General features: G+C 43.6%; 1 protein-coding gene across 2 annotated transcripts in view; it reads left to right on the forward strand.

Moving 5' to 3' along the window:
* The first annotated feature begins 1,109 nt into the window (after nucleotides 1–1,109).
* The window catches only part of NALF1 (NALCN channel auxiliary factor 1), a 479,644-nt gene continuing 467,616 nt past the window's right edge, over nucleotides 1,110–13,137 (forward strand). Inside the window, exon 1 of one of the 2 annotated variants that reach the window (XM_049816016.1) lies at nucleotides 1,110–1,949. In XM_049816016.1, coding sequence (XP_049671973.1) covers nucleotides 1,110–1,949 — 840 coding nt within the window. The remainder of the gene's footprint in view (nucleotides 1,950–13,137) is intronic. The other variant, XR_007507965.1, reaches the window with a different exon arrangement.

Consider the following 13,137-nt stretch of genomic DNA (forward strand, 5'->3'; position numbering starts at 1 on the left):
TGGGCGAGACGAGCAGGAAGAGTTGCACTGAGGCAGCCCTTTGGAGAGGCCATGTGGTCCCCAGTGCCTCTCCCACCTCCTCCTCCTCCTCCTCCTCCTCCTCCTCCTCCTCCTCCTCCTCCTCCTCCTCAGGCAGGAGGAGGCAGAGTTGCCGCTGCTGCCAATGCGCCAGGAGAGAGAGATCTCGGCGCGGGAGGAGATGACGCAAAAGGCAGAGCTCCCCCCAAAAAAGTGTTTCTCCAGGACGAAGATGGCGGCAACTTAGCCCAGGGGCCCAAGATGCCTGTGCCCATTGGGGGCCCCCAGCCAGGCAGTTCCGCCCCGTGCGCCCGGGGACACCGCGCCCGGCGGCAGCAGCGGCGGCAGCCGCAGCCCATTGTCACCCGCGGCGGCGGCGGCCCCGGCAGCCTCCTCCTCCTCCTCCTCTTCCTCTTCCTCCTCCTCTTCAGCATCCTCGGCAGCGCTCCGGGAGCCCTGCAGCAGCGTCTCTCCAGTTAGAGCGGGGGGGGGGGGGGGGAGAGGAGAAAGAGGAGACGGAGACAGCGGTGCGGACATCTGTGAGGAAGAGGAGCGGCGGCGGCGGCGGCGGCGGCGGGGAGGAAGAGGAGGCGAGGAGCCCGCCCGGAGCCGGCCGTCGGCAGCGGGGAGAAGCGGCATGCGGCTGTCCGGGGGCAGCGGGGTCTTCTCGGGAGGGAGATGGGGAGCTGCGATCTGACAATGCCTGGGTGAGAGGGGGAGAGGACCAGCCGCGCAGCCCCGCCACCGCCAACTGCCACCGCCACCACCATCTCCGCTCCCTCCTCCTCCCTCTGCGTTACTGCCCTTCTCTTCTCCACGGCACTCCGCGTCGGATGGACTGGGGCTGCTTCGCGTGGGGAGACCACGGCAGAGCCACCGGCGAACCCCGGCGATCTCTCGCAGGAAGAAAAAGAAAGAAGAGGGAGGAAGGGGGGGGAAGGGGGGGGGGGAGTGGAAGAGGGAGCGAGCGAGCGAGCCGAGGGAAGGCAGGCAAGAAAATCCCCCCAATCTTTTAAGTCAATGCATGTTGTGGTGACACCGGCAAAGGAGCCCTCACGGTGGAGTCGGCCAGGGCTGTGCGTTCCCAAAATATGACCAGGGGTGCTTGGATGTGCAGTCGGCAGTACGATGACGGCTTAAAAATCTGGTTCGCACCCCGGGAGAACGAGAAGCCCTTCGCGGATTCCGAGAGGGCTCAGAAATGGCGACTGTCCCTGGCCTCGCTCTTGTTTTTCACGGTCCTGCTCTCTGATCACTTGTGGTTCTGCGCCGAGGCCAAATTCACGGGCACGGGAGAGAAGGAGCAGCCGCCGCCCGACACGCCGAAGCCCGCGGAGCCGCCGGAGCTGCCGGCGGGCATGGGGGAGCCGGCGCCCCCCGCGCCCCGGCTCCTCGCCCCCCCCTCGCCCTCCCTCCCGCCCTCCCCCGGCAGCGGCAGCGGCGGCGGCAGCGGCGGCGGCGGCCGCGGCGGCGGCCGCCCCAGCGGCACCGAGCCCCGGCACGGCGAGGCTGCTTTTCTGGGGAACTCCACCGCCAGGCCCCTGGAGACGTGCCCCCCGGCCGGCTCCTCGTCCGGGCAGTGCTTCAGCCTGGGGGACGCGGAGGCGGTGTGCCGGCGGCGGGGGGCGCCGGGCCGGCCGGCCGGCGCGGGGCAGAGCCCGGCGCCCGGCTGGGACCCGACGGATTTTTACCTTTCCTTTTGTAATTCCTACACACTTTGGGAGTTGTTCGCCGGGTTGTCCAATCCGGACACTTTGAACTGCAGTCTGGATGTGGTGCTGAGGGGGGGAGGCTCCTGCAGCCAGTGCGTCCAGGCTTACCAGCGCTACGACCAGCACGCTCAGGAGAAATACGAAGAGTTTGAGGTTACGCTCCAGAAGTATTTACAGTCGGAGGAGTACTCGGTGAAATCGTGTCCTGAGGATTGTAAGGTAGGAGCCCCCGCTGTGTTTCCTTGTCCCTGCCCGGCGGGCTGGCGTGCCTCCCTCGCTGTTGTGGCTGCCGCCGTGCGTGTTGTGGCTGCTTCGGTCTCCGCTCCTGGCGCCGGCGGCCGCGGGCTTCGGGGCGCAGCCGGGGATCGGCGGGGAGCCCCCGCGAGCGCGTGGCTGGAAGGGAGGCAAAGAGGGGGGAAGCTTGGGGGAAAGAAAAAAAAAAAAAAAAAGGAGGAAAGAAGCGATCCTCGGTCCTCTGGGAGTGCAGCGCTGGAGTCCCTCTCCTCATGAATATGCGATTGGCTCCGGCTCGGCTGCCGGCTTCCAGCGGGCTGCTATGCGGCTCCGGCGGCGGGCAGCGACAGGCGCTGCATGCCAATGAGCGGGGCCCGGAGCGGCCGCCGGGGCCGGGGCCGCCCGCCGGCGCTGCCCTGCCCGCCGGCACCCCCCGGGGGCGGGCCGGGCCCGGAGCCTGCAGGCCGGCGGCCAGAGGGGCGGCGGGGCCCGGGGCCGGGGCGGGGGGGGCGGGCGTCTCGTCCCCCCGCGGGGGCCGGCAGCGCGCAGCGGCGGCTGCGGGGGGGTTCCGTCGGGGCGGCGGAGCGGGCGGGCTGCCGGCCGCCTCGGGAGCGGGGAGCGGGACCGTGTGCTCCGCAGGCGCCCGGCCAAAATCTGCGGAGCGGGGAAGAGCTGGAGGGCGAGGGTGGGTGTCAGCGGGCACGGCGGTGGGCCCTTGGCGGGGGAGCGACGGTGACAGCATTTCGATAAGCCGCCGCCGTTTTCTTTGGTGCCACCGGTGGCCGCTCAGAAAGATCTCGAGGGGGTTTCTTTGCCTCGGTTAGAAAGAAGGCAGGGTCCCGCTTTGGCTCTTTGTGGTCGTTGCCTTCGCTCTACTTTTGCGCGAAATTTCTTGGCCTAGCCCTCAAGACGGGAAAGGGCAGGAAAAAAGTGTTGTCCTCGCGCCTGAAGTAACTAACTGCATGCCTTTTGCCCCGTTTGTTTGAGTGTTTGCTGAGAGCCGGGCCAGGTGAATGGTTTCTGCCCTGAACTGGATTAGCTCGACTGCTGTAGCACTACATCAACCAGTCTGAACCAAATCCCGCTTTAGCAGTGGAACACAACGGTGCATACAAATCCCTGCTCTGAACAGAAGGCCTAGCACTACCTCCACGCTTTCTAACTTCACCAGCGCCTTCTGAAATCATTTCACGATAACAGTCCATGCCTAAGGAATCCCAATCACCAATAAGTTAGCGTGATTTGCACATATCTTTGCCACAAAAATCGATCCACCGTTCCTCCAGAAGCTGAAATACCCTGTTATCTTAATTGGATAAAGTAGGAAAGTTGCTGATTTTATTTTTTCTTGTTAAACCTGACAAAAGTAAAGTAGTCTCGTCAGTAATTTTGACCCCACTTTTCTACATTATAAGCTGTACGTGTACACACTCACTGTATGTATGTTGTGTACTCAGTTACTGATGGTGTAAATGTATTTTATTTCCAGAGCGAATTGGATAAGTAAAAAGCATATCGAATATAAATAGATGTCTACTGCTGTAAGGACATCTTTGCCGTTTCACTCGCTCTAACTAGACGTTGACCTACTACTAGTCTGTACTGCCAAGCGATCAACATCTACACGCTTAAAGTGATTTTTTTTGTGTCACAGTTTAGTTTGACTGAACTTTGCCACAAAGCGTGCAGTTGCTCTACAGTGTATCGTGGTGTAAAAGGTGTTGAGAGTGAACAGAACAGCAAGTGTACACTGTGTAACGATTTCCCCTTCAGAGACTGAGCAAGGAGAGATGCTTGTCTAATGACAGGGAAAACGGCTGACGTTAAAACGATTGCGTGAAGCCTATAAATGAACTGGACAAAGGCAGTGCCAATGACCTGCGGTTCTGCGGTTCCGAGTGCCAGATGGTATCGCTCTGTGTTTTGAGAATTTGGCCAGCCAGTCAGTGTTAAAAATGAAGGCAGTTCCCGCAGTGGAAAGAAAAAACAAAGCCCAAACCCAGGGTACGACTTGGTGTTTTCTTCCGCCCCGCGGTGCGGTGGGGGGCGGAGGTCGTCCGTGGTGCTGCACGTCCGCGCAGGCGGGGCGGGGGGAGAAGCCGCTCTGACCCGGGGGCGGGGCTCGGCGACCCCCCGCAGCCTTCGGGTTCATTCTGGTGGGCGAGGGAGCCAGGCGTTTGGCGGGTCCAGCCGTGCGTGTGTCGATGTGCTTGTACGTGGTCTGCCCTGAAGCGTGTGCGGGTGAAACTAGCAACGCGTCGTCAATACTTTGTGATTCTTGCAGGATTTTGCTGGACTTTCTGGTGTTTTGTACGTAGGTCGTTTATAAAACTCAGTCAGGAAGTGGCTTTTTTTTTGGGTGTAAGAACATGTTAGTTTTTTGAGCATCGGACATCTAGATGATTCTTAGCTTAAGAATCAGAATAGAAAATAACTTGACATCTAACGATGCGCCTTAAGTACGCACCATTTGGTTGGTTTGTGTGGTGAGCTGAGCTGCTTTTTCTTTCAAACAAAGCGCTAAAAATGCTGACTTTAGCTAATAATCATGTATGGAAGCACTGGCTTAATACAATGAAAGGCTTGTTAAAGAATCTATTTCTATTTAAGACATCTTTAGTATTCTGGGAGGGCTGCTCCATTCACAGAAGAAGAGAGCTTTTCATCCAGTTGACCAATTGCAGCTGATGACAAAATCAATAAAATTCACCCTGAATAACAGTCAGCCTAAAACCTGTAATCGGGTATTACTTCCCCCTTCCCCAACTCTCCCCACCACTATCCCCCACCCTTGACACAGTCAGTTCTTACAGTAAAGAGTGAAGATCATGGGGGCTTCTCAGTCCAGTAAGTTACACCTTTCCGGAAAGCACTATTGGTTATAACAAATAGTACATATCAATATACTCTTGATGTACGAGTCTAAACCTCAGACTTTACATTTTGATTCCTTTATCTGAAACCGGTAGAAAATGAACTTTACTTTCAAAATATTCTGTGTTCCACTACATGACTCCTGGTCTCTGAAGAATATTTTAAGTAAATTGCTTTGTGTTGCAGAAATTTGCAGGCAGGAGTTGATTGGGTTATCAGTTCACATTTAGCTATTCTACATCATGAGTTTTGGTTTTGGTTTTAATATATTCTCACTCACTCTTTTTTTTTTTTTTAAAGAATGCCGTCCTGTAATTAAGTGCTTACTATTAAACTTCTCATTGAGTTGCATTGGGATTTTTGAAAATTTGTAGAAGATGCTGGGGATCTTGATTTTTAGAACATTTGGAAGGTCATTGGTTTCGATAGTATCAATGAACATGCATATGCATTTTATATTGTTAGGATGTCAGTGGACTTTGTATGTTGTTTAGAAGTTTGGGATATCAGTGTTGTCTCACTATAAATCCATCTTCAGCTTATTTCTTAAAAAATATCCTTGCAGTCTGATGTCTTTATATATTGTGTTCTTGCCTTGATAGTCACATATCAGCAATGGCTAAACAATAAATGTAAGAGAAATATTTGAATGCGTTACATATTCAAGAAGGTGACATCATAAATTGCTGTAGCTTTAATGAATCACTAAAGTGACAGAGTTACTGAAAATCTGGATCTACATTTCTGTTTTTCCGTTTTAAATTTAATTTAAATTTTTTTTTTTGGTAATATTTATGAAATTTTGCTTTTGCACATTATAAAGTCCTGGTTATATTTACAGAGATTGTTCTTGGCAATATCTATAATTTCTTGGTTTCCAGAATACCATTTTTATACGCACTGTGACACAGTTCTCTATTCAGACAATTAACAGAGAACTGTATTGGCTTGACGTTGGAAGACACAGTTCCTCATAATGACTTGTCAGCTTTCTATCAGGGGAAATACTCAAGTTCTTATTCTTACGACAGCAAGCAATCGCTCTGTGGAATAAAAGAAAATTCTGGCTACTTCTGATTAAAAACTGGGTCAAATAACTAAGTAGGACATATAAATGTAAAGGTTTTTAATTATTTTTTTTTTTGAGATAGAACTTACGTCATTGTGAAAAATTTCAGATGCCAGGGCTTTCTTGGTAAATGTCGTTATTAATGTTTGAACAAAACGTCAGTTATCATTTTTTGACACGGGTTTCTTTAACCTAGTGGAAGTTGAGAGTGTTTATAATGTGGCCTTCCTTAGTGCTAGTTAAAATATTGAAATCTGTAATTCAGGTAAGTGCATTATAATTAAAATAAGATTAAAATAATTCAGTTTTCCTCCCAGAATATCAAAGGAGAAAAAAAAAGTACCAACTCTTTTTATATCAACATTGCTAAAAAGCAAACTTTAGCTGACATGCTAGGTGCTCAACATGTACACGCAGACTTTTTTTTTCCTTTTTTTTCAGGAATTAAATATCATTTAATAACTTCTGATTTGAGGTTTATGAAGTTGGTATCAGAAATATGTAAGAAAATAGCTGAGTTATAATACTGCTTAGCTGAAAAACATGTATATCAATAAAGGGTTTCATCATTAAAGAGATTGTATAGTTGATAGGCATATAGAGCTGGTGCTTCTGTTACTAGAGGTTTTTTTTTGATCAAAGAACTGTGTTCAACTACTTTTATTTGAGTAAGAGGATGATTGAAAGTTATTTAAAACAATTAAAATCGCATTTGTTCTCATTTAGCTGGAAATATCAAAGCTTATATGAATCATGACTTTTCCAAGAACTTTTTCCTAAACAGCATATGTAGTCTCATCAGGTTTTGATTTAAGCTCTCAGTTAAGCTGGCAGAAGAGAGCAGATGAAAAATACAAACCCAGAAGCTCAAGAACCCTTTTGTTATAAAAGGTCACATAGACCAGCATCTGCCACAAAGTTAGACATTTCAATTGCACATCTCACTCACAGAGTATTTATATTATATGCAAGAGTGATAACTAAGCTAATCAGAAGAAACTCTTAACAAATAAAACCTTCAGAAATCTGCACTGATGGTCAGCATCTAATACAAGCGGGAAACAATAAGTATTAACTATTGAACTGATGCCTTTTCAGAATGTGTTTAAATTTAAATATTTATTTTAAAGGTCTTTTTAAAATGAATAATATGCTGTATTAAAAAACCTATGATACTTAATTGTATATATTTTTAAAAGTTTTCTTTAAAATGCTGTGAAACTAATGTGACTGCAGAAATTGATGTTGGCACATGCTATTTGTTCAGTCAATTAAAAAAAAAGTAGAATTATTGAATTATTTTTCAATACTAATTTAAGATAAAACTGTGGATGAATTTAATATAACTGTTCTTGCAACAGTGCACTGGTATATTAATAGAAGCGACACTGACTATGTACTAATGGACATTTTATTTTGGCCTAAAACCCTGATTCAGCAATCTGCTCCTGTCTCCTGTTGTGAGCTAGATGAATGGCACTGCGCTCGGGGGAGACTATGCACATGCTTGTAGTCATTCAGTCGTTTAAATGCTTTGTTGGATCAGGATCAGATCTCTTCAGTCCTAAAAGAGCAAATTTCCCAGGGTGTTCCTTCCAGAAGTGAGTTCACCCCACCCAACTTTTTAAAAGTTTGCATCTAGCTGATCATCTAGGTATTCCTCCCATTCGTAGTGTAGATGGGTACTTCATTCCTGATTTAGGGGAAAAAGGGCTGCAGATGACTGGCGGGAGTAGTTGAAGTGGATTCCAGCCTAGTTCAGCAGCCACCATTTAACACGTCATGGTATTAACGTCACACGGCCAGGGACGCCATAGCTCTGCCCTCAGTTTTACTTTGTTTGCTGGTTCTCTTTGCGTCAAGCAGTACACTTCACATGCACCTTGCAGAGAATGCGACTGTCTTGCTTTTTCATTTCATATTCTTCTAGGAAAAGTAATCAAAATGCAAATTATAGTTCTATCACTTATCCTGCCTCAAAATCATTTGGTCTATACTTAGTAATTTATCACTTCAGTCTTGCACTAGGATCCATAATGTATTTAGGTCTGTGAATTGCCTGAAAGGGAAAAAGTAACTTAGAAAGTGAATTCTTAAATATTACTTTTTGGTAAGTATCACACCCCAGAAGATAGAAAAATTAGATTATTCATCTGACACACACACACACACACACACAAAAAAAGTAGATATTCAGTATGGACATCCACATCAAATATAAAAGTTCAGACTCTCTTTGTAGCCAATGGAGATACATAGGTGATTCTAGAGTCTGAGTCAGTTCACAATAAAGTGGACATCTAAAATAGATCAAATGGATTATGCCCTAAAAGTACCTATTTTCTGTTCCTTTTCTCTAAAGAGCACATACTGTCATTTTATCTCAGATACAAACACCTCCACTGTTGACCTTTAAAGTCATATTAGATGAATCCTAACAAAGTGATTTTGGTATAAAAAATATAAGTTTGGATGAAACTGTGTTCGTATGCAAAGTTTAACTGCGAGAAAGTTTGTAAAATCCTGCTACTTGTGCTGTCCCACACCAACATAGTGAAATCACAAGCCTCTTTCACTTCTCTGATAACTATGTTCTGTCACTGAAGAACGTGTGAGCTATGCAGTCTGCTTCTTAGGGATGAGAATAGGAAGGGGCCTCGTATGACGTAACTATATTTTTATCACTTTTTTGAGAGAGGGGAGGGCAAGAGCTTATACGTACTATTTTTCCAGTTGTTATTTCTACTGAGAAACCATACAATAACAATTGTAGGTCGTCTTCTTCATAGCAATTTTTGCAGGTAAATGTGCTACAGCTTATTTCCTTTATTCTCCCTTCTTTCTTTACAAGGAAGGTGGGTTTTTTGGTGTGGAGGTGTCTATATGTGTGAGAAGCCCTGGGTTTCATTTTCTTCCCTTAGACCAAATCAGAGGGAACTCCCCAGCCTACCCCATCTGTCTCACTCAAGAGGCACATATTCTTAGACTTTTATGCCACTTTACTAAAATAACCATACTGTACTTTTCTATGTACTTTTCACTGTACTTTCCTCTTGTCAGAACTGTAGAGCAAACATCGCTAAGTGAGAGCGTGTGATAGTTTGATTTACTTTACAGCATCAATCAGTTAGATGAATACAAATTCAGTGAGGCACTAGAGACATATTCTGCCTTGTAGAGAGATTTTATTAATTTGAAGATACGTAAAAAAAAAAAACCAACCAGATTTATTTTTGGATTTGTGATCTGACCTTATTTACAAACAGGGCAGATATGAAAGATGTAGATTGCTCCTTTAGAACATGCCCATTGAAGAGCTACGTCCCATGAGCTCCCAGTCTGTAATGACGAAGAGAACAGGGCATGATGTAAGCAGCTGGGAGTGAAGTTGACCAACACTTGATACTCTCCCACCCTTCATGCCATCTCTTTCATCCAAACTGATGGACATGTCTCCAAAGCTGTGTTTGAAATAACATATTCTTAAAGCCTTTGTGGAAGAACCCGATAGGACCCTTTGAAGCACTGCTCGGGTGCAAACAAATTGTTGGGATGAATGGTGATGATGAATGTTGAACTGATAAACTTCGGCAGTTCTGTATGAATATCTTGGTCCTTTGAAGTGTCTTGGAGATCCTGATGGGAATGTTCACCTTCCCTATAGATTGATGCTGAGAGATCATTCACAGGTTTCATCATTAGGAGACAACTTGCTGATTAAAAATAGTAGCAAAGATGATCTGAACTGAAGTTATCAACAAAGAGTATGTTTGGGTGTAGGTTTTTAGAAATTCTGCAGCAGTTTGGAAGTCATTGTGGATGTTTTAAATGATTTCAATGAAATTAGGGGGAAACGATACCTGAGAGATTACAAAATTTAAGAAGTCCAAATTTTCACTTTTGAGATACAACAGTAGCATTTCTACAGGTTTTTTTTTTAATGTTACAATTTAGGCAAGCTCCTTTATCAAGCCATTATATTTTCAAATTTATCCATTAAAAAATTTGAAAAAGAAAAAAACAGTAGTTACTTTTTTTGTTTGTTTGTTTTAGAATGTGCAATATATTGTAGTTTTCAGGAGATATTCTCCAGGGAGCAAATACGATATCTAGAATGCTTTTTAAATGCATGATTAATTCGTCCTGATCCTCTGCATGTTAGTTTAGATGTTGCCTTCAATTTGCCTGAACGCTTATGTAAATGGTATCTTTGGCATGTCAACACACTTCATGTCTGTAAAACATCATGATGAAGTATCTTTTAAGGTATTAGCAGTATTTTTAAGGTATTAGCAATCCAGAACCAGAGGATATTCTTTATTAAATGGAAGGGGAAAAGGTGGATTGTCTGTGATATTTAGAAAAATAGTTTTTCTCATTTTATTCATTCTTTTAGGAGAATAAGAGAGTTTCCAGGGTTTGTTGATTGATGGTTTGCTGATCATTGCTCTACACTGGTTAGCTTGCCCTCCATATTTGAGGGGTTACACCCACAGATTCTTCTCAGAAAAACTAATTTTTTATGAGATGTATTCATTTGGATAAATACTTGGGTTTAAAGTCTGTTAAGGAAGAATTTGAGCAACCCTTAAATGCTTTAGGATCTGCATTAAAAGTTAATTACATACTTTGCAGATTTCTGTGTGTAGTAGTAGACAACTAAATATAAGACCATAAAGAAAAAAATTTACTCATGTATACATATTCTTCATGAGGAACAGTATACCAGACAGAAGATCTTTTGCTAGTCTGGAAAGCTTATTCTTAACTCATAGTAATTGATTTATTATGCTCATGATTCAAGAAAAAAAAATAATATATATTTATTAGTATAACTTGATCATTTAGAGGAGTGTCTTTATTGCTGTTAGAGGTAAAGTTACATTTTCAAATGATCTCTGCTGAGAAAATTTTTTGTGTTTGTATATATGCACACTGGATTAAAAGACCGAAGTTCTTTAAAATAAAGCCCAGCTAATAGAAGGACAACAAAAATAGTAAATAAACAACAAAAAATATTTTTTAGTCTATTTTTATTGTGGAATAAATAATGCAAGTCTATATTTTTAAAAAATGTACTTACAGAAAGTACATGCAAATTTCCCATGAGTACTTTTAACATTGCCTTCACATATGATATTTGTTGAAACTGGATTTCTGCATAGAAGAGCTTTAGGATAATAAGGACATTTTATTTATTCACAGTTGCAAGTAAAAATGCTTGTGTATTCAAAGACTTAGAACTGACTTTTAAGAGAAGATTACTTTGTGGTGAAATCTCGTATTGCACATCTCTCTTTAAAAGTAAATTATTTTTAAAATATGAAAAAACTCTATCTTTAAGTTCCAATGTCTAATATCAAAATGATAAAAATAAAGTTACATATGTCAGTCACAATCTTTTTTGTTAAAATCAGCTACAGATAATCCAGAATCTATGCTTTGGTAAAGACTAAAACCTCTGGAAATTTTCAAGAGAAGTATTACTGTAATATCTGTTTAGAATCCTGATCATTACGAAATTCCTTAAGCAAGTTTCTGGTGGTTTTCCAGTGGGACGTGTCTGTCCTGATTCCAGCCATGTTAAAGTCAGGCAAATAGCGTAATCAGTGGAGAAAGATCCATGTCGTCAGAGTCTAATTAATTGACCTTCTTATTATTAAGTATTCCAAATGCATCTATTTTGGAATATTGAGAATTTTATACCCCTATAAGTACAAAAACATCCTTTCATGTTTTTCCTTGCGCTCTATGTCCAACCTGCTAATATTGTGGTACAGTGCTTCAAAGTGAGACCAGGCAGTTTTGATAAGAAAAAAGTTTTTTTACGGAAGGGAACAAGTATGGGAAGCACCCAGCATCCTGCGGATGGGGATACCCAGCCCACGCTGCCGGGAAGAGGGAGGCTCTACCCCCTTGTCTACAGAGCTGGAGGCAGGGCCAGGGCTGTTTGTGGATATATGGGGTACGTGGGGATTAGATTCCATCGGCTTGAAGTTCTGCCCTTAAAAAAAAAGGAGGCAAAACAAAAACGTAGCCAAGGTCCCGTGGGGTGGCTTTTAAAATTCTTCATGCATTCAGACGTGAGAGATGTTCATTTCCAGTCCCATTCTGCTGTGGAGTTAAAGTCCTCCTGTAAATATTTCTACACAGAACCTGACAGGGCTTGGACCAGTATTATGAAGAAGTAGGAGTTTCTGAACAAGGTACATTTGAAATATTGGCCAAATTATCTTAAAAGCAGAATTAATTTTTGTATTTTTATTTTTTTCTTTTATGCTTTCTATAACAATCCTTGCGGAAATGACCCCAATTATAAGCTAACTTTAGCTAACGAGATATAGTATATCACTGGAGTTCAGGAAATGAGGCTTGCTCTTTTATATGTCAATTCAGTTAGAAGTGCATTATGGTCTCTTTTGTGTCTATTTAAATCTTATAAATGTTAAAGCTGAATCTTATAAATATACATTTTTTGCAACCTCACTACATTAATGAAATTTATTAATTACTGTAACGATAGCTTTTCAAAATCTAGCATCTGAGATTGATTCCTGGGACATGACCTGAGTAAATGTACTGCAAGCCAATCTCTGTATGACAGATGTGAATTTAAAATATTGTTTTATTTTTATTTGTAAATATAGACCAATTTTCTTTAGTGAGGCATCTACAATGACATAAACCAGGACTAACTCCATTGAAATCAGTGTCTTTAATTAAATGTAATACTGTTTTGAGAGCAGGAGGCACATGATATACTTTAAAACTCAAATATATGAAATCAGAGGGACAGATTTGACTCAGATGGATTTGCTTTACAAACCTTGCTACAAAAAGCAATATGTAGAGTTCTTTAAATACTCATTTCTTTGTCTTTGACTGATGTTACTAATTTGTTATTGTTGTCAGATCAATGTTTTTTTCCCTTTTCTTTCATGTTGTACTTGGTCTTGATCCTATTCTGTTAGTCTATTGATTTTTCAGGCATACTGTAGAAAAATAGCATGAGCTTAACTTGTTCAGCTATTGGCGGGGGGGGACCCTTGAAGAAAACAAAGCAGAATTATTTTGCCTTTTCCAGCCAAGAGTCCAGGTCCTCCGTCAGGGTTAAAAGGAGAGATGCCCATCAGTAGTGTTGCTAGTTTAAATCCAGAGAAGCTGCTTTGATTGCTGTAAAGACACTCTGTATTTACGCTGGTATAAATACAGTTACAATTTAAGCAAACG

This window comes from Accipiter gentilis, chromosome 13 (genome assembly GCF_929443795.1).
Source record: "Accipiter gentilis chromosome 13, bAccGen1.1, whole genome shotgun sequence".
NCBI classification, from domain to species: Eukaryota; Metazoa; Chordata; class Aves; order Accipitriformes; family Accipitridae; genus Astur; species Astur gentilis.